Source organism: Grampus griseus (genome assembly GCF_964374135.1).
Source record: "Grampus griseus genome assembly, chromosome: 20".
NCBI lineage: Eukaryota > Metazoa > Chordata > Mammalia > Artiodactyla > Delphinidae > Grampus > Grampus griseus.
In genome coordinates, this window is record NC_139014.1 from 9,745,208 (window position 1) to 9,766,230 (window position 21,023).

The 21,023-nt window shown below is 53.3% G+C and overlaps 1 protein-coding gene across 2 annotated transcripts; it reads left to right on the forward strand.

The window, feature by feature from the left end:
- Positions 1–12,111: 12,111 nt before the first annotated feature.
- ENGASE (endo-beta-N-acetylglucosaminidase) lies at positions 12,112–20,491 on the forward strand (the record flags this gene model as incomplete). 2 transcript variants are annotated; one of them, XM_082678390.1, is made up of 14 exons in its annotated part: positions 12,112–12,233; positions 12,913–12,980; positions 13,126–13,327; positions 14,321–14,469; positions 15,278–15,435; positions 15,960–16,108; positions 16,403–16,568; positions 17,501–17,604; positions 17,935–18,043; positions 18,223–18,413; positions 18,781–18,929; positions 19,381–19,486; positions 19,619–19,862; positions 20,060–20,491. In XM_082678390.1, the coding sequence occupies 14 exons, from the start codon at positions 12,112–12,114 to the stop codon at positions 20,477–20,479; spliced, it is 2,337 nt and encodes a 778-aa protein (XP_082534516.1). In that variant the 3' UTR covers positions 20,480–20,491. The 2 variants fall into 2 exon arrangements, with proteins under 2 accessions (XP_082534516.1, XP_082534517.1); XM_082678391.1 differs by having other exon boundaries at positions 19,748–19,862.
- Between the last annotated feature and the right edge of the window lie 532 nt (positions 20,492–21,023).

A 21,023-nucleotide genomic window follows, 5' to 3' on the forward strand; every position in this document is an offset into this window, starting at 1 on the left:
CCGGAACCCGCAGGCTCCTGGCGGCAGATGGCCCCTGGCAGCCAAGCTCAGTACAACCCAGCAGACCCGTGCATCCTGGCATGGCTCTACCCACTCCCCCACCCCACCCTTGCGTCCTAGACGGGGCCCCCACGCCTGTCACACTGGCATTGGCTTTCTGTCCCTCCTCTCCAACGGGTCAGCTGTGGAAGGAACCAGGGCCTTTGATTTTGCAGCAGCTGTCATGGTTACACAACTTCAATAGACCCGCCTCACCCACCGTCTCAGAGTCCTGCTTCCCAGAGAGTTCACCATTCAGCGCCCCAGCACCCTCCCCTGGGGCCTCTTTGACCAGCAGCCTAAGAGCAATGCAGGAGGGGGCTTTCCTGGGCCCCAGGGCGGGGGAGAGCTGGAAGGGACCGGAAAGCTCCCCCCTGCCTGTCTCAGGGGCTCCTGCATGGCTCAGCGTCTGAGGGGGTAGAGAGGGCACGTCCCAACCACCGGGGTCAGAACCTCTGCTCTGAGGGGGTTGGGGGGATGCCTGGAGTGGGGCGCTGCCTGGATTGGTGCTGTGGCCCGTGGCTGACTTTGGCCCGGCAGCCCTTCCCCACTTCTCTGCATCAACGCCCGGGGCCAGGGTCACCCCGTCTGCTTGGGCCCTGAGCCCCTCCAGGAGCCTTCCTTCCCACTGCCTGCCTGCTAAGCCCTGATTGACCAATCCCTCTGCTCTCCCTGAGCCTGGCCATTGGGTCTGGGGTCTGCACATCCTTCCCTCTGAAGGACTTCTGCTGGTCAGACTTTAATAACTGTGTATACATGTGGGAGGGCTGGGGAGCAGGGCGCCCGCCTCCTGCTTTGTGCTGCCCCAGTGCTCTTCCAGAAAACATTAAACGTGGAATTGTGTGTTTCAGCATCGTGGCCTCCTCAGTTTGGGTGTTGAACCAAATCCTCCTCCGTTCTATCCACCCCACCCCACCGCCGGAACCCCGCCTACTGCCTGTTGGAGGCCTGGGGGCCCTCAGCTTGGTACCTGGGGACATTGGTACCCAGCAGGCACAGGCTGGGCCTTGAACTGCCTCATTCGTCACCGGAATGCATTTCACAGTTGGCCCCTTTGGATGCCCTGTAGGGGAGGAGCCTTCCTTGCTTCTTCCGGATGGCCCCAGGTGTTCCGTGGCTTGTGGCTGCATTACTCTAGTCCCTGCCTATCTCTGTCTTCATGTGGCCTTCTTTCCTAGATCTCTTAAATCTCCCCCTCCCTTCTTTCCCAGTTGTTGGAATTAGGGCCCACCCTAAATCCAGGATGATCCCCTCTCAGGATCCTTGACTCTATTACATCTGCAAAGACCCTATTTCCAAGTAAGGTTACATTCACAGTTAGCAGGGCTCAGGACCTGGACCAATCTTTTGGCCCATGGATGGACACAAGTCAACCCACTACAGCAACTCGCAGGCTTGAATACACCCACCAACAGCCCCCTTTGTGACCAAGTGGTGAAGAGCAGATGTTTCTTCTTCTCTCCATCGTTTGCCAACTGGGTTAGTGGCCAGGGCCCTTACCAGATGGCCAGCAGGCAGTGCAGAAGCTGCCTGGGTCCTGTTGGTGCCAGCAGGCTGGCAAACAGCTGCTAGCCTCCCTTTGCCTGGTTCTGGGTGAGCCGGTGCAGCCGTGCTGGGCCTTGCGCTGGGGCCAGACCGGAGGAGGCGGACACTGCAACCCCGCTCCCTGCAGGACAAAGATTGGGCCTCGCCATCCTGCAGCTGAGGCCACCGGGCAGAGGATGCAGCTGGGAACGGGCTGAGTGCATTTCCCAAAGGTGTGTGGAAAGAATGAATCAGCTTCATCCAGGTGCCCACTGCGTGCCCTCTCTCCAGGGACAGTCATGTGGCGTGGAGCGTGTATCACCTGTCCCACTGCCGGCCAAGCCGGCATGCAAGAGGAGGCAGCCTTTGCTCCGGAGCCCACCCAGTCCCCTTTCAGGGTCCCTTGCTCTTTAAGCTCTTCCACACCCAATCTTCCACTCCCTTCCTGCTGACACTTCCACTCTGCTCTTTCTTGATCCTGCTTTGTGCTAGCCCAGGTGCTAGGTGCTGGGGACACAATGACAAATAAGACATGGTACTTGCCATGTCTCGAGGATTTTTCTAGGACTTTAACTGCAGTGTGACATGGATACCATCTTCTCAGAAGAACAGCACGCGTGGCCCCTAGTTATCTGCTGCACCTGACCCCTGGCCAAAGCAGTCTACCTTGCATTGGCTCCTTTCCCCGTGTCCTGACCCTGGCTATTGAGGAATTGGCTAACCATCCCTGGAAAAGTTCTGATAAACTCAGCTGCAATACAAATACTTGTGTTTTAGCGAAAGGACTTAGAAACGGCTGATGACTCAGGCAAAGGAAAGAATTGCTTATGTTAGAGCTTTCAGGAGTCTTTGTAGCCAGGGGCGGGAGCAGTGAGGAGGGTACGCCCAATCCCACGGGGTGTGTGTGTGTGCGCACACACGTGTGCACGCTCAAAGATAATTTTCTGTGGGGCTCACTGCGGGAACACAATGGCATGGTGGCAAAGCTAGTTTTATTGGGCCACAGTAATGAGACTGGGATAAAATGAGACTTTCTTGCCCAAATCATGAAAAAACCGGAAGGTTACAGAAAATAATAAATAAAACAAGATGCCTCCATAGGCAAAAGAGTAGTCTCTCTACCTCATACCATATACAAACATTAACTCAAAATGGATCGATGACCTAAATAGAAGAGCTAGAGTAATAGCCTTAGGAGAAAAAAACTTAGGTGTAAAACATCGTGACCTTGTATTAGGCAATAGTTCCCTACATGTGACACCAGAAACACAAGGAAATTGGACATCATAAAAATTAAAAATTTTCTGCATTAGGGACTTCCCTGGCTGTGCAATGGTTAAGACTCCACGCTTCCACTGCCGGGGGCATGGGTTCGATTCCTGGTCGGGGAACTAGGATCCCGTATGCCACACAGCGTGCCAAAAAAAATAATAAAATAAAATAAAAATAAATAAAATAAAAATTTTGCATCAAAGGACACTGTTAAGAAAGTGAAAAGACAACACGGAATGGAAGAAAATATTTGCAAACTGTATCTGATAAGGGACTTGTATCTAGAATATATAAAGAACCCTGGCAACCCAATAATAAATGACAAATAACCCAGTTAAAAACGGCAAAGCATCTCAATAAACATTTCTCTAAAGAAGATAAACAAATGACCAGGAAGCACATGAAAAGATGCTCAACATCACTAGTTCCCAGGGAAATGCAAGTCAAAACCACGGGGAGCTACAACCTCACAACCAATAGGATGGTTGTGTCATCAAAATGACAAAAGCTGGCAAGAATGTAAAGAAATTGGGACCCTTGTACACTGCTGGCAGGAATGTAAAATGGTGCAGCTGCTTTGGAAAATGGTCTGGCGCTTCCTCAAACTGTTAAACATAGAGTTACAGACAAGCCAGCCGTTCCGCTCCTACTTACATACCCAAAAGAAATGAAAATATATGTCTACACACAAACTTGTGGATGAATGTTCTTAGCAGCATTACCTGTAATAAACAAAAAAGCGGAAGCAACCCAAATGTCCATCAGTGGATGAATGTATGCAAAAAATGTGGCACATCCATTCAATGGAATATTACTCAGCCATAAAAAGGAATAAAGCACTGATACAGGCTACAACACGGATGGACCTCAAAAACATTATGCTGAGTGAAAGAAGCCAGTCATGAAAGACCACATACTGTATGATTCCATTTATATGAAATTCCAGAATAGGCAACACCATAGAGAGAGAAAGTAGGTTAGCGGTTTCCAGGGGCTGGTGGGAGGTAGGGGGAGTGACTGCTGACAGGTATGAAATTTCTTTTTGTAGTGATGAAAGTGTCCTAACATTGATAGCAGTTGCAGTTGCACAACTCTGTGACTATACTAAAAACAAATGAGTTGCACAGTTTAAATGGGTGAATTGAATGGTATATAAATCATATTTTCAATAAAGTAGTTATAAAAAGCAAACAAAACACACACACAGGGCTTCCCTGGTGGCGCGGTGGTTGAGAGTCTGCCTGCCGATGCAGGGGACGCGGGTTTGTGCCCTGGTCCGGGAGGATCCCACATGCCGTGGAGCGGCTGGGCCCGTGAGCCATGGCCGCTGAGCCTGCGCGTTCAGAGCCTGTGCTCCGCAACGGGAGAGGCCACAACAGTGAGAGGCCCGCGTACCGCAAAACACACACACACACACACACACCAGAATGCCTTGCCCTCTTCTGTTGAGCTGCAGAGCCAGTCTCGTTACGCCAGGCTTGACTTAGCATGGGGCTAGGGTCCGGGGTCCGATGAGGTGGGATGGGAGTGTCAGGGTTAGTTCTTCCAAGAGCATTAACGAACAAACATTTTGGAATCAAATGATGGATGAGATCATGCAAACACAGGAGGCTGACTCAGGTGCCAAGCGAAGCATTCCAGAAGGGACAGCTAATTGAGGACCATGGCTTTCTCTCTGAAGTCCCCACACAGCTGGAGTAGGGACTAGAAAGGCACAGTGACCTCAAATGCCCCTACCTCAACTGGCCCTGGTAACCAGCTCCTCCCAGGGCAGAATAGAGCACAGCCCATTTCTCCATAGGTAGATGACCAGGCGAGGACAAGAAATTTCTACCTTAGAGATTTTCACAAGTAAGATTAGAAGTCCACACACTCTAGATAATTTGAAAACATCCCTGCCTAAAGATAGAGAAACTGTTCCAAGTGTTCAATTGAGATAGCCACTAAGTGAGTTGTCCATTCAGTTGAGAGCCTACCTACTAAAAATATCCAACAAGTATGTATTAAATACTTACCATGTGGGGGAAAAACTCACAGCAGAATTATCACAATCAAAAATTAAAATAATGATTCTTGCTATCTTTGAGGAGATAAAAGACAAGATTGAGAATTGTGGCAAAGAACTTGAAACTAATGAGAAAAAGAAAGAGCCACATGGAAACTCTAGAAGTGGAAAATAAAACGAGTGAAATGAAGAACTCAGTGGATGAGTATGCCAGCATATTATACAGAGCTGAAGAGAAAAATCAGTGAATTAGAAGATAAACCTGAAGAAAATATCCAGTAAGAAGCACGGAGAGACAAAAGAAGCAAAGGACAGAATAGAGGCGATACCTCTACAGAGGCGACACTGAGAAAGACCTGCTTGACACCTAGGCTCAGAAGTCATATTCCAGTGGTCAGCCCAGAGAAGGGATGGGTAAAAGGCTCTATCTTTGGTTGGGAGGAGACAAAAAGAATTTGCAGCCATGTCTAATCCGTCAGAGATGCCACTTACAAAATGTCATTTGCCTCGGAGTAAATCTAACAGTAGATGTGTAAGACCTCTACATAGAGAACAAAATATTATTAAGAAAAAAAAATCTAAATCTATGGACGGTATGTTGGTTCTTGCCCTCTCAGACGCAGATGCCAAGACAGGATTGGAGATACACGAGATCTGTAATTATAAAAGGATATAACTCAGGAACAGCCAGATGGGAGAGAGGCATAGGGGAAAGTATGTGGGGAGGGCCTGGGAGCTTCCATGCTCTTTTGGGAAGGTGCTACCCTCCCAGCACCTCCATGGGTTCACCAAGCCAGAAGCTCTCCAAACCCTATAGTTCAGGGGTTTTTAAGGAGGCTTCATTACATTGATTGGCCATCAGTGATTAATCCAATCTCCAGTCACTCTCCCCTCCCCGGAGTTGGAGGTGTGCATACTGAAAGTGCCAACCCTCTAAGCAAGGTTGGTTCCCTAGCAACCAGCCTCCATCATGTGGTGGCGGGGCTCCCCGAAAGTCACCTCATTAACATGAACTCTGTTGTGGTTGAAAGGGGCTTGTTATAACTCACAAAAGACACCTTTACGGTTCTTATCATTTAGGAAATTCCAAGGCTTTTAGGAGTTCTGTGCCAGACATGAAGACCAAACATACATTTCTTATTATAAATCACAATATCAGAGCCCAAAACAGACTCAAGCATGTGTGGGCACTTGATTTTCCAGAAAGGGACAGTGCAAAGCACGGAGTAAAGGACGGTCTTTCCAAAAATCATGAATGACTGAGGGTTCATATGATAAAAAATAAAACATAGATAAAAAATAAAACATATATACAGAATAGACAAACAACAAGGTTCTACTGTATAGCACAGGGAACTATATTCAATATCTTGTAATAACCTATAATGGAAAAGAATCTGAAAAAGAAATATATATATATGTTTAACTGAATCACTTTGCTGTTCACCTGAAACTAACACAACATTGTACATCAATTATACTTCAATTAAAAAATAAAATAAAATAAAATGTGACCTCTGCCCTCACATTATAAACAAAAATAATTCCAGGTGGCCTGTAGACCAGAAGGGGAAGGGCAAAACAATAAAGCTTCTAGAAAATAACAGAGGATGGAGTATTCCATATTCTCATGAGTTGGGGGTAGGGAAATACATTTTGAAAAAGACACAAAAGTACTAATCGTAACAGAAAAGCCTGATGAATTCTACTGCAACAAAATTGAGGATTGTTTTGGATGAGTTAGCAGGGCACTAACAGAAATTACAAAGCATCTAGAACTTACTGAAAGTGAAAGCTGTTGGATACAGTGAAAGTCATTCTCAGAGGGAAATGTATTCCCTCAACTGCATTTATAGGAAAACAAGAAAGATTTCAAAGTAAGTGAACCACACTGTCTACTTTTGAAACCAGAAAAAGAACAACAAAATAAATCCAAAGAAAATAACAGGAAAGAAAATAAAAGCAGAAATGAGTGAAATAGAAAACAAACAAAAAATAGAACAAAATGAAGAGCTTGTGTTTTGAAAGGACTGATAAAATAGACAGTCCTTCAAAAAAAAAAAAAGCATCAGGAAAAAAAGAAGGAATACTCAAATAAACAACACTGGAAATTAAAGAGAGCGCATAACCAAGAGATCAAAAAATATGATTAGAAATGACTTAATACCCCACATTTGAAAACCTCAATGAAATGGACACTTTTTAAAGAAAACACTTATTAGCATAAAATTGGCCCAGGAAGAAAGAGAAACATCTGAATAAGTCAGTAAGCAGAAAGGAAGATGAAATATTAAAGACCTACCCTCAAAAGGCAACTGGAAGTTGTAGACATAAAAAACAAAGACCTAAACTTCACAATTATTAACTAAAAATTCAGGAAAGCATCTTCATGACCTTAAAGTCGGGACAGTACTCCTAAAGAGAAGAAAACAGCAAAGCCACAAAGGACAGTATTAATAAACTTGACCACATGAGAATCTAAAAGACCTATAGTACAAGATAAGCAGACATATATTTGTTCCATTTATGTACGTAAGAGGCAAAATATTCGTATTTAGAATATATGCGACACCTACACAACAGGAAGGAAAGACAGAACAGTAGTAATGGGCAAACCCCGCTCCGCCCCGCAACAGGTGTGACGCAGAAGAGACCTCATTTCCAAATGGCTGACCAACACGAAAAGCTGCAACTTCAATTTAAAACAACAGCCAGACACCTACGGGCACCCACCCAGTGAGCAAAAATCTTCAAGTTCTATAACATCAGTGTTTGAGAGGTTGTGGAATAACCTGTATTTACCCCACACTGGGGAGGATGTTGGTGACGGAGCATTTGGATGGCAGCTTGTTAGTGACTTAAAACTGAAAACGTGCGTGCTGTCACTCTCAGCAGCTCTAATCCTGTTTTATCTGAAAAAAGAAAAAAAACATACGTATACCTCAAACGGTCTATACAAATATGTTCATTTAAACATGTAAAAAATAATAGCAAACAAATGTTTACTATTTAAATGTCCACTGATGGGTAGATAGGTAAGTAGACTGATGTGTCAAAATGATAGCAGAGCAAACAATGGTGAAAACAAACGAAGTAGAGCTATTTCAATCAATGTGGCTTGATTTCAAAAATGTTGCTGAGCGAAAAAAACAAGATACAGCATAATGTGTACAATATGATGTCACTTTCTTCTGATACCATTTTTATGAAACACAAACAATGTTATATGGTTCCAGATATATACAGGTGTGTCAAAGTATTTAAAGACATCTGGAAGGATACAGGTCAAACCAATAGAACTGGGGGAATACTGAGGGGTCTCAGGAGGACAGGGGAGGCAAGGAAATCAGGAGATGGATTAAAGGGAACATTCATTTCATCTGCAGTGCTTTACATTTTTAAAAGGAGAAAATGAAAGTAACTGTTGTGCAGGTATAATGATACGGGGACCCGGCAAGGGCAGGCACCCCAGGTTTGCCATGATTGTCGAGGAGTGTATGCTCACAGGCAGACGTGAACCAGGAGGGGCTCAATATTCGTTGTGCAGGACGTTCAAGCAGGTGCCTGGGCACAGCCTCGAGTGGGTGTAAAGGTGAGGCGGGTGGCTAGAGCCAGGAGCTGGGCCCAGCATCCTTTCATTCCTTAAGTCTTTGCTGAGCACCTAGGAGAACTCTGTAAAAGGGAGTGTGTTGAGCTGCACCATGCAGGCCTGCAAGCCCTGTGCTGGCCCAGATTCAAGACCAAAGAGCCTGGAGTCAGTGACAGACACATCAATGATTTAATGGATCGGGGAGCTTACATGTCGGAAGCAAGGTCCTGGAGTGACAGCCCACCATTCTGTGTGCAGTCCACGGCGGGCAGGACGTGGCGGCGTCTTTGCCCCCAGGGGGAGGGGGTGGTTACCAGTTATAGGAGGGAATTGACATCAGGTGGGCTCATCAGTTACCGGGGAACAAGCAGAGGGGCACACTCCTCACCGCCCCTTTGATAAGCTATCGTGTTGATGTTCAGATCTAAAACTAGAACAATCTAGCCTGGGCCAGGGACAAGTATGTAGGAAGGTCAGTCAGGTGAGTAGGGTGCAGGTGGAACAGGCATTGGTGGAGCAGGGGATGTAAGAGAGCAAGAGAACAAGCCACCTTGAGGGGCCTGACCATACAGAGCGATAGTTCAGAAGTAGTCTTTAATGGGATTTTTGCTCTCACCCCAGCTGGTCTGAGGTAGCGCTCTGAGTGAAAGGAAAGTGGGATTTACTGCAGAAGGAATGCACTGAGGAACAATAATAAGATAATAAGATTTTGAAGAAAAAGCCCCCCCAAAACAAAAACCGATAACGGCCTTGCAAGGCAGGCTATTATTTTGAGAGGTTTTTCTAAATTCCTGTGTCCTCCCCCTGTCGTAGTTAGATTCGGCTACCAAAATACCATCGGCTTAAATCAGACCGTAGTTTATTTTCCTTACATAGGAATTCAAACACCAGCAGTCCAGGGCAATACTGTGGTCCGTGCCACTGGGGGAGCCAGGCCCCTTCTCTCTGGTTGCTCCATGCCCTCCCAATGTGGCTTCTGTCTTACAGTCTCAGATGGCTGCTGCAGTGCCTACCATCACACCTCACACCCACCTGGCCGCCAGCCGAAAGCAGGGAAGAAAAAGTGGGGGACGCGTTCCTTTCTTTTGCAGGCACAGCCAGAATTGCAAGTGTGACTTCCATTCTCATCTGGAAACCAGAACGTGCTCGCCAGGCCCCTCTAAGCTGCTGGGGATGTTGTCTTCATCTGGGCAGCCAGCAGCCAGCTGCCAGCTAAAACATGGGCTTCTCTCCCTAAAGTACAAGGGGAGGAGGGATATTGGGGACAATTTGTTGCTGCCACACCCTTCAGCATATGAACAACGAAGCCTGTGGAGCAGGTGACCTGGTTCTCGCTCCTGGCCCTGGGAGATTGTGGAGGCTGGAAGGGAGAGAGTGGAGGAAGGCAAAGCAAGCAGGTGTGAGTCCAGGTCTCCGCTGGGCCCAACCGAGGGGCAGACGTGGCAGCCAGCGCAGGAAACACGAGGTGCGCAGCACCAAGCCGGTGGCACAGTTGGTCGGTCAGGCAGGGGAGGTTCCCAGGCTCAGGTTCCCGAGCCCACCTGGCTTCCTGTGCTGGCATGGACAGAGCCAGGAGGTGTCGGTGGGGCCCCCAAGGCGGGGCAAGGGGGCTCTGCAGCAAGGCTGCAGTGAAGATTCACAGGTAGGGCTGCCAGATTTAGCAAACTCAGGATCCCAGTTCACTTTGAACTTTGGGTAAATGAGAAAGAATTGCATAGTATGATCATGTCCCGTTTCCATTTGTTGTTTATCTGGAAATCAAATTTAATTGGGTGTCCTGTACTTTATCTGGAAACGCTACAAGGTGAGGGTTTTAGGGGGCCTAGCCAGGCTTTGGAGGGGTGTGGAGGCCCAGCGGGACCAGCGTGAGCTCAAGGCAAACATGGGGACCTCCAGGCTCGCCCTGACCCAGGACAAGGATCTTGAGACCAGGAGCCCCAGGGACCTGCAGGGCAGGCGGCAAAGCAGGGGCCAATGCAGAGGCCACAGAGCAGAGTCTTCCCTGCTGCTCTGGGGAGGGTGTGCAGGGTGACTTAAACTTCCCTGCTCCCCCAGACCAGAGGACAACACTGCCAAGAGGAGCAGGGAAGGGAGGCCCGAGTATTTTTCCCCCCAGAGACTGAGCATTACCCTAAAGAATCTCTAAGAACTAGGTTTGAGTTCTGAGGATGGCAAGTTTATTTTTACCACTAAGCTGCAGGTAAGCGGCTTAAATGCAGATCGAATGCAGACTCCACGTCTTCTGCGCTCCCCTGAGCACAGCCAGAGGGGGGTCTTGACGCTGCGCCCCCTTCTCAAGGCAGACTTCCCAGGGCTTTGCAGTCCCTGTCCTCCCTGTGATCACTGCCGCCTGCTCCCGAGGGCCCTGTCTTCCCTTGCAGCATGGCCGGGATACGTATTCCACAGCCTAGTCATTTTCCCCACTCTCGGGGTTTATGGAAGCTTGGGGCCTCATAAAGTTCAACGTCTGCAGTGATAATAAAGAGGCCCACTCAACTTGGCTTGGGCAGCAGGACACTCCCGGCTGTACGAAGGGGTGTTGGGGGTTGGGTGAGGGGCGCCTTGGGTGGGCCCAAACTCAGCCCTGCGGGGCCCAGCCTTGAGTCCAGGCGCTTCTCCTCACACTCCACACGCTGGGAACCCCTCTGTGCCCAAGATGCTGGGGAGGTGCCACATCTGAGATACCTCCAGGCCCTGTGGGCTTGGGGCCCTGCAGATTTGGGGGTGTAGAAAAAAATTTGTGCTTCAGTGGAAACTATGCATGGTCTACATACTGCACATCCTGCTGTTATCTGATCATAGCTTTTTTAAAAAGTTGAGGTATAGTTGATGTACAATATTATATAAGTTTCAGTACAACATGGTGATTCACAGTTTTTAAAGGTTATGCTCCATTTATAGTTATTATAAAATATTGGCTATATTCCCTGTGTTGTACACTATATCCTTGCAGCTTATTTATTTTATACATACACAGTAGTTTGTACCACTTAATCTGATTCTAGCTTTTTATCATCTTCTTTACAATGTGTAAATTGTCTTGTCCAGACGTTCAGTGATCTTGCCCACCCCCCACTCCTGCGGAAAAACTCATTCTGCCTCTATTAACGTTCTCATTTCAATATTCCTGATCTATAAAAGGCTCTCTTTTTTGATTCGCTTTTGAACTGGTTATAATACCTGTCTGGTTCCTTCTCTGATTAACGAATAGGACAGTCTTTAACATTTGTCTATTTTTATACCTGAATGAGAATTATTATTTCACCTTTTTCTGAAAATTATCTTTGAATAGGGATTAGACGAATTGAGTTCAGATATCGCTTCTACAATTTACTGACTTCGTGACCTTCGGGAGATCGCTCATCTGCAAAAGGAGGCCGGCGAGGCCAGAACTGGTACAAAGGTGCTTTCCGGAGCCCTGGGCTCAGACCCCGCCCCCTCCCCGCCCCTCGTCTCGGCCCCTCCCCTCCACAGGCCCCGCCCCCAGACCGTCCTCCTCTACAAAGGCCCGGCAGCAGGTGAGCCAGCCCATGGCGCGAGCCGGGAGTCTGTACGGAGCCCGGTCGGGGCGGGGCATCAGCGCCGAGAAGTCCCCATTGGCCGGCTGGCGGTGTCAGGGGCGGGTTCCAGACTGCGATTGGCCGGCAGCCGGGCTGCCGGGCGGCGCGGGCGGGGCAACGTCATGGAGGCCGCGGGCGCCCGGACCCGGGCGGCTGCGCGGCGGCGGGGCCGGCAGCTGCGGGCGCCGGCGACCCTGAAGGAGCAGCGGGATCCCCAGCCAGGCGGGCGGCTGCTGCAGAGGAGGTGGGTAAGAGACCGGTGGGCGAATCCTGCGGCCCCGTCCCGCGGCCGGGCAGTGGGGCCAGAGTCGATGGGCGCCCGGCCCAGGCCCCGGGAGGCGCGCTGGGAGCTCCGGGCGCAGGACAGCAATCTTCGGCCCCCAAGTCCCCTGTCGGCGGCGGGTCCTGCCCGCCGCCCCAGCCCGCACAGCAGCAGGCACGGACAGAGTCTCGGAACCGGGATGCGACCTCAGCAGCGGGCCAGGCTGGGAATCCTGGCGCCCTGGCGGGAAGCTTTGACATCCTCATCTGCGAAATGCGTTGATCGTGCCTCCCATCCCTGGCGGTGGATCTGCGCAGAGGATCCGAGTGTGGCATTTTTAATTGCTCAGGGCAGGCCAGCGTGTGTAATTAGGATTATTCGTGCCCATGCTGGGCAGGAAAGGGGTTGGTGCCTGGAGCGGGGACATCTGAACTGGTCTTTGAGGAGGTGGAGGATTTCAGTAGGTGGAGAATGGACAGAAGGGTGTTCCAGTTTGAGGGAACAGAATGGGCAAAGGCACGTTTCCATAGTTTGCATTAAAAAATGTAAGCCCGAGGCCATCTCCCCCTGCATGTCTAAGTGCGGGCTGGTCTGTTGGCTTCAAAGTGCTCTTTTTCTTTACCCTTTTATTTAAAAGAAATTTAACTCCTTCTTTGCTTAGAATTGAAGAGGATCAAGAAGAAGCAGTCTTTCGAGAAGTGGTCAGTTTTACCCCAGACCCTTTGCCAGGTGAGAAGGACTGAGGCTCTGAACACCTGTGTCCGTGTTCACGCTTGGAGCTTCTGGACAGGGCTGTCCCCTCCCCATCTCAAGTTTTCTGTTATTAATCCCGTAATTTCCACTGATGCCTCGCTGTTTCCCTCCTCTGAACCAGTTCGATATTATGACAAGGACACCACCAAACCCATCAGCTTTTACTTGTCTTCCCTGGAGGAACTCTTGGCATGGATGCCCAACATGGAGGACGGCTTTAACGTGGCCTTAGGGCCCCCCGAGTGTCGGCAGCCCCCTCTGAGCAGCAGGAGGCCCCGGACTTTGATGTGCCATGACATGATGGGCGGGTACCTGGATGACAAGTGAGGACACTGCGAGGGCATCGCCTGGCGGGAGGGGACGGAGGGGCGGGAGCATGCCGTGTGACAGGAGCACCGGATGGGGAGTCGGGAGATGGGGCATCAGCCCACACTGCCACCACCTGGGAGAGGAACTCAGGCCTCTTTGTTTCGTCTGTAGGAAGAGGGCACTGGATTAGGCAATAGCTGATGCCTCTTTCAGCTCTGAAACTGTTTGATTCTGGGGACTACCTGCACCTGAAGTCTGGGGGGCCGGAGAGGGCGCCACAGCTGGGACCCTCTTCAGATGGCCTGGCCCAGAAACTTCGTTCTTCAGCTGATTCCTTTTCTTCATCCTCCTCACTCGAGCTCCCTTCCATCTTGGCCCACTGGCTCTGGAGTCGTTCCCCCCCCTCCCCCCCCCGCAGCCGGGGGCGCTTCCTCCAGGTTGCTGCGGGGTCAGCCTAGAGATCTTAAACGTCCATAAAACAATCTTGGACATGACGATTGTTGGGAAGGCTTGAGTCAGAGCTGGCCATCAAGGTACAGACAGAGGCGGGTGATGTAACCTCGGGTGTAGCTCACGTGGTTGTCAACCCCAACCTTACCTGCAGGCAGGCCGTGTCCTGGGGAGCTGCTGACCTCAGAATAGAGTGGGACCCCAGGCACGGGAGCTCTGCATGAGCCCCTCCCCATCTCTTTCCTTCTGTCCTGTGTTTGTCTGCTTGTTGAGGCTAGACACGCTCAGTCCATCGGGTCCCATGCGGGGGGTACCTGCACGGCCTGGTGAAAACGCTTCCCTTGTGACCAAGCCTGTCAACGTCCGGGCTGTGGCCTATGCTGCTTCTCAGCGCAGTCATTAGGCAGGGCCTGGCTCACAGCAAGCGTGCCGTTAGCGCCGACCGGATGGAACCGAAGAGAATCCTCACTCACTCGCCATTGCCCTCTCTTTTCACCGTGGGGTCGTCGTGTCCTTGTCTGTTTCTGGGTCCTGACTTTGTTCTCTTTCTTCACTAGGTTTATTCAGGGCTCAGCCACGCAGAACCCCTATTCCTTCTACCACTGGCAGTACATCGACATCTTTGTGTACTTCAGCCATCACACGGTCACCATCCCCCCAGTAGGCTGGACCAACGCTGCCCACAGGCATGGGGTCTGTGTGCTGGGTAAGAGCCAGGGACCCGCCTCCAACCCTGCCAGACTCGTTGGCACACCTGCCAGGTGATCCAGTGATGAAAGGGCTTGGGCTGGGCTTCCCTGGTGGTGCAGTGGTTGAGAGTCCGCCTGCCGATGCAGGGGACACGGGTTCGTGCCCCAGTCCGGGAGGATCCCACATGCCGCGAAGTGGCTGGGCCCGTGAGCCACGGCCACTGAGCCTGCACATCTGGAGCCTGTGCTCCGCAACAGGAGAGGCCACAACAGTGAGAGGCCCGCGTACCGCAAAAAAAAAAAAAAAAAAAGGGCTTGGGCTTTGGCTGCTTCGTACTGGGTAGAGATCCTTACCTGCCTTGATGGGTTAGGACAGGCAAAGGCAAACTTTTTCTGGAAAGGACCAGATAGTAAATATTTTCAGCTTTCCAGGCCACTGGGTCACTATTGGAACTGCCAGAGAGACAATAGCCCCCACAGACAATAGACAAACAAATGGGCTGGGCTGTGATCCAGTAAAGCCGTTTTTACACGAAGAGGTGGGGGGCTGGATACGGGCTGTAGGTGGTCCACCCCTGGGGAGAGCAGTGCTCCGCAAGCTTTCTCCTGAATCCGAATCATTTACTGGCTTGTCTAACACTGATTTTGGGGCCCCGCCCCCAGGGGATCCGATTCATTTGATATCTGGGGACGCTGGGAATTTGAAATTCTAATAAGTTTGCAGGCGACAGTGACGCTGCTGGTGCAGGAACCACACCTTGGGAACTGCTGGGTCAGAGGGGAAATGATCCCCGGGCCCGACCTTGTTTCTCTCCCGTCCCACAGGGACTTTCATCACCGAATGGAAAGAAGGGGAGCGGCTCTGTGAGGCCTTTCTGGCTGGGGACGAGCGCTCATACCAGGCGGTGGCCCGTCAGCTGGTCCTGATTGCCCAGTTTTTCCGATTCGATGGCTGGCTGATCAACATCGAGAACTCTCTGAGTGTGAGCACGCCTGCCCCTGGCGCCTGGCCCGCCGGCCCCTGTGCCCCGCGGGGACCCTCCATCGCACTCCTCGGCCTCATCAGGCCGGTCCCTGCTACGGCAGCACTTCCTCCGTCTCAGTTAGAGCCGGCTCCTACGCCTCTGCCTCTTCACAGGGAGATGGATGTTCTCCAGCGCGGTGTCCAGAAACCTTGCGCGCTGAGCTTTGCTTCTCTGGCTCCTTCAAGGCGGCCTCTGCTTTGCTCGCGCCGCATGTGTGGCTTCCTCTTCACGCTGCCCTCCCCTTTCATTGCGTTTTATCGTTTCCTGATTGCTGTGTCCATGTCCTTCCTGCTTCAGAAAGAACGGAAAGTCGGACCTCTGGCTGGACCCTCTGCTCGACAGCCGTGGGGCTGAGGGGCTTCCGGGACCAGGACCCGTTTGCTCCTGGGGTTAAGTGTCCTCCTGTCTGTCCTGTGCCAGGCGCTTCTCACGACAGACCTCTCTGGGCCTCACGGAAGGTCTGTCTCCTTCCCTGTCTCCAGCTGGCCGCCGTGGGGAACGTGCCCCACTTCCTCCGGTACCTGACCACTCAGCTGCATCAACAGGTCCCCAGGGGCCTGGTGCTCTGGTATGATAGCGTGGTGAGCAGCGGGCAACTCACGTGGCAGGATGAGCTCAACGAGCACAACAGGTGAGCCTGCAGGAGGGCGGCCTGGGCCCCTGGACAGGGGCAGGAGCTCCCTCTGCCTTCCGGAGGTGTTGCCGGCATGGCTGCCTTGGGGAAAGTGAGGGACGGGCAGAGTTGTCTGACACCCCGAGCACCACCAGAGAGAAGGAGCGCCTGGTCAGCCCGGCCGTGCCCAGCTTTACGGGCCACAGTCTGTGGGCTGGGTCCCGGAGGCAGCCCGCAGTCTGTGGGCTGAGCGGATGCAGGTGCTTGAGGGGAGAAGGCCCGGGCTTTACAGCCCACCCTTGCCGCCCCCAGGGTCTTCTTCGATTCCTGCGATGGCTTCTTCACCAACTATAACTGGCGGGAGGAACATCTGGAGCGGATGCTGGGGCAGGCTGGGGAGCGCCTGGCCGACGTGTACGTGGGAGTGGATGTGTTCGCCCGGGGCAATGTCGTCGGGGGCCGGTTCCACACGGACAAGGTGGGTGGTGGCCTTTGAGGCCGGGGAGGTGGTGGCAGTGGCCCGGGTGCCTGCTGTCCTTGTGGACCTTTCATTGCCATCTGCACCTCAAGGGAAAGAGAGGCAGCAGTGACCTCCCCAGAGTGGGGAAACTGAAGCAACAAGAAACAAGGTCTGCCCTAAAATCCTACCTTGCAGCCCATTTCTGCAGTCAGATGGTACCATTTTTAGCTAGGCGTTAATGTCCAAGGCACCTCTTCCGACTGCTGGTCTCATCTGTAGCTTTACTTGCTTTTGGACTGCGTGCTTGCAGGGCCCTGAGCTAGCATTGTAAAGCGAGAACGGGGACTCAGAGGAAAGCCGGGGGGCATATTTTGGTGTTTCCTTAGCCCAGGGCGAAGGACTGAGGTGGAACTCCCACAGTTTCGGGAACTGCTGGTTTGATAACTAGTGAGGTTTTATTGGCGAGGCAGGCGGTGTCAGCAGTGAGAAAAGAGAAGAGGGGCCCGCGGGGGCTGCTGCACCTGGTGTGGGATAAGTGGGGAATCAGCCTGTCCCGGGGCTGTCAATCCTACCCTTCCCGGGCGCCGTGGGGACGTTCTCAACTCATTAATTAAGCTTTAAGTGAATACATTTAATCCAATAACTGAAGATTCTCTCCGCCCCCTGTGAGGCTGATAATATAGTGTGAAGTGTAGTGAGAGAGAGACGTGTATCCCGTGGGCGCCCCCCGTGCTGGCCCCTGCCCCTCGGACATTCCCCTCTGCGCCTCCCCGCCTCCCGCGCCCTCTTCTGGGCGGCTGCAGAACTGCAGGGTCGAGCCCTAAACGCCCGGAATGGCGCTGGGGCTCCTGCCTCCCTTTCCAGGCTCCCCGCTTCCCCAAACCCCCCATCGCCATGCGTGGACGCTGGTTGCTGGGACGGGGTCATCTCCCTGACTGCTGTCTCCCTAGTCACTGGAGCTGATCCGGAAGCACGGGTTCTCGGTGGCTCTGTTCGCACCTGGCTGGGTGTACGAGTGTTTGGAGAAGGGGGATTTCTTCCAGAACCAGGACAAGTGAGTCCTGCGTGTCCCGGGGCCTGAGTGTGGCCCGTGGCAGGGAGGGTCTCAGGTGATTTCGCCAGCTTTTGGCCTTGCTCCCCTGGGGGTGGGGTTAAGGCAGGGCAAGGGGTTCAGCTGCCCTGGCTGCTCCTGGGGGTCGTGGAGACCAGTTAGTTACGCAGGAAGGACCAAGGTTGGGTACCCCGAGGGACCACTTCCTGCAGACTTGCAGTGGGGGGCTGCGGTCACTCAGGAAGGAGTGCCAGAAAGACTGGAGTCGCAAGAGTGAGTTCAGGGCGTCACGGAGCCCTCTGTGGACCTGAGTCTCCATGCGTTTCCCCGCAGGTTCTGGAGTTTGCTGGAACGCTATCTGCCCACGCACAGCATCTGCTCCTTGCCCTTTGTCACTTCCTTCTGCCTGGGCATGGGGACTCGAAGAGTCTGTTATGGCCAGGTGCGTGGGTCCTGTGCTGGGTGGCCGGGGGCGAGGGGCTTCCCGGATGTGCCGCATGTTGGCGAAGGGGCTGCCTTCTCTCTCGTCTTTGGTCCTCACCTGGGACCGGTGGGGGGGGCCTTGGGCGTGACGGCTCCGTCTGCCCCCTGCCCTCCCTCCACTTCTGTCTCTTTCTTCAGGAGGAAGCCGTGGGGCCCTGGTACCACCTGAGTGCCCAGGAAATCCAGCCCCTGTTTGGAGAGCACAGGCTGGAAGGGGACGGACGGGGCTGGGTGAAGATGCACTGCTGCCTGGAAGATGCCTGGAACGGGGGCAGCTCTCTGCTTATCCGGGGGCTGATTCCACCTGAGGTTGGAAACGTGTCTGTGAGGTAGGTGAGTGAGTGGGGCTGAGACGTAGGGCCTGTCAGCTTCCCCCATCGTCCGTGTCAGTCGCCTAACTGGGCAGGTGGGCAGCAGAGGCCAGAGTGAGTACAGAGCCGGGGTTTTGTTTTATTGTGTGAAAAACACGCAACATACAGTTTACCATCTTCACCGCTTCTGAGTGTCCAGGAGAGTAGCGTCAGCTACCTGCACACTCTTGTGTGCATTTTCTTTTCGCAGACCTGAGGCTGGCCACGCGGGCAGCCCGCTCCCCCTCCCCGTCCTGGAGGGAGAAGTTGGCGGATGGGACCCAGAACAGTCCCGCTTCCCAGCAGTTTCCCTGTGGCCTCTCATCACAGGACCTTCCTCCTCCAGGTTATTCTCCCTGCAGGTCCCAGTGCCGCCCAAGGTTTTCCTGTCCATGGTGTACAAGCTAGAAGGACCTTCGGCTGTGGGGGTGGCTTTGGAGCTCACCACGGGGGACGCAGGCAGCTGTCACGTGGGAGGCATCTCGGCGCTGAGCGGTGAGGGGATGGCTCCTTCCTTCCTCACAGGCCTCTGCCTTCTCAGGGGACGTCTCGGGGAGGAGGAAGCTAGAAAGCTGCATGGGGTGCGGGGGCAGCTGGGGTTGGGGGCACTGCTGTGGTCCAGGCCTGGACAGGGAGTTTCGCCCTTCAGCTGGAACCTCTGGGCTGTGGCCCTGCGGTGCGGGTGGAGGTGTGCTCCCATGGGGGGTCTTGTGCAGCTGCGCCCTGAGAGCGAGGATGTCCATGGGCCAGTCCTGGTCATCCATCCCTGAGTTTTCCTCCTCTCCTCCCTGTTCCCCTTCTCCTGAGGCCTCAGCCCATCGGGCCGAGAGCACCTGGGGCCACCAGGGAGTCTTGCTGGGCCCCCGGCTCCCGATTCAGTGACACCTCCCAGTGCGGTTTCCTTTGGACTCTCCTTGTTAAAGTCTTGTGTCTCCTGCCCCAGCAGAAACGAGCTCAAGGCGCAGTCCCCGACCCCTCCGGGTGCCCCCGACCAAGCTGGCCAAATGGGTGGGCCGCTGCGGCCAGCAGCTCAGCGGGGGCTGGGTCCAGCGGTGAGTCCCTCCCCTTCCTGTTGAATCCCCCGCCAGGGATGGCCACGCTGGGGTGGGGATTGAAGAGTGAGGGACTGTCCACTGAGAAACCCCAGAAATGGCGGGGCCCTGGGCCGACCCCTCGGATTTCAGGCAGCTCAGTGACACAAGACCGCAGGATCCACTTTGGGATGGAGCTCCCTGTGGCTCGGGGCCTCTGAGCAGCCAGTCTGAAGGTGCCGAGCTGAGGCCCCTTGGGACCGGCCTGTTTGCCTCTCCCAGCTGCTACGAAGTGAATCTGCGGGGCTGCCTCCTGCAGGCCCTCTTCGTTAATTTCTCCCGGCCTCCGGGCAGCCAGGAGGAGGAGAACTTTGTCTGTCGCCTTGGAGAGATCCAGGTGAGCTATCTCAGGGAGCCGGCTGGGGCTCGGCTGGGGCATCTGTCTGGCTGCAGATGAGGCCGAGCGCCCCCCTGCTGCCTCCGCTGGCCCGGGGGGATTGGGGCAGAGGTGTGGGGGGTGGACCTTGCAGGGCCAGGCGCCCTCCAACCAGCCCTGGGCTCTCGGGCCGTGCTGAGCCTTCTCTCTTCTGGCAGGTGGTGGATGCCAATAGCCTGCTGACGCCTCTGCCTCAGGTGCAGGCCGTGACTGTCTCGCAGGTGCGCTGGCAGCCGGCCGCCTCCGAGGGGGAGAGCGGCCCCGCTGGGCTCCGGCTCAGCTGTACTCTGCACTGGGCCTACCTCCTCCCTCACGTCCGATGCTTCCGGATCCACTGCTGCCGAGGGTCAGGTGGTGACTCTCCTTGCAGGGGGCCGTCGGAGCCAGAGAAGCCCACGCTCCTGGGCCTGGCTTTTGTCAACCGGTATCGGATAGTGGACCTAGCAGTGGCACCCGCAGAGCCTGGCTGGGATGGCCGTGTGGAGTTCCTGGTGGAGCCCATCCCCAGGGAGGGGTTTCTGGTGCCGCGGGCCAAGTGGGGCAGGGCGGCCATGCTGTACTCCACGCCCCGCACATGAGCGACCATTAAAGCACAGAGTCTCCCACCTCAAGGATAAGACTTCTTCCGCTCTGGGGCCTCACCCGTGTGCGGGGAAGGCCCGGGTCCCAAGGGCTGGGCCAGAAGGTCACGGGCCCCGGAACGCTGTGGGCTGTGGCTCTTCGTTGGGGCATTGGGATAGGAAAACTGAGAAGTCAGTTTGCTGAGTTGATAATTCCAACGGTGAATGGACCCCCCCCCCCTTTTTGTCTAATCCCTCTCCGTAGTATACAGTTTCCGGGTACAAGTGAAAAGATTTGGGAAAATTTAGTCTAGAAAATTCCATAAAGGGAATTGCCTAATAGGCTGAAAGATGCTTATGCTGACAATGGTGACCTTTTATTCCTGCAGTTGGGACGGTTAGAAGCGAGCTTAATGGTGGCGAGAGGGCCTCGGAGTAGGGCCTTGAGATGCTTCCAAGGGTGGGAATGAGATAGAGGGGCCCCGATGGGGGAGGAGAGCAGTGGGGTGGGGGGGGCAGTAGCTCAGGAACAGTGGCCCCTGCAAGTGCTGAGAGGGTGTCC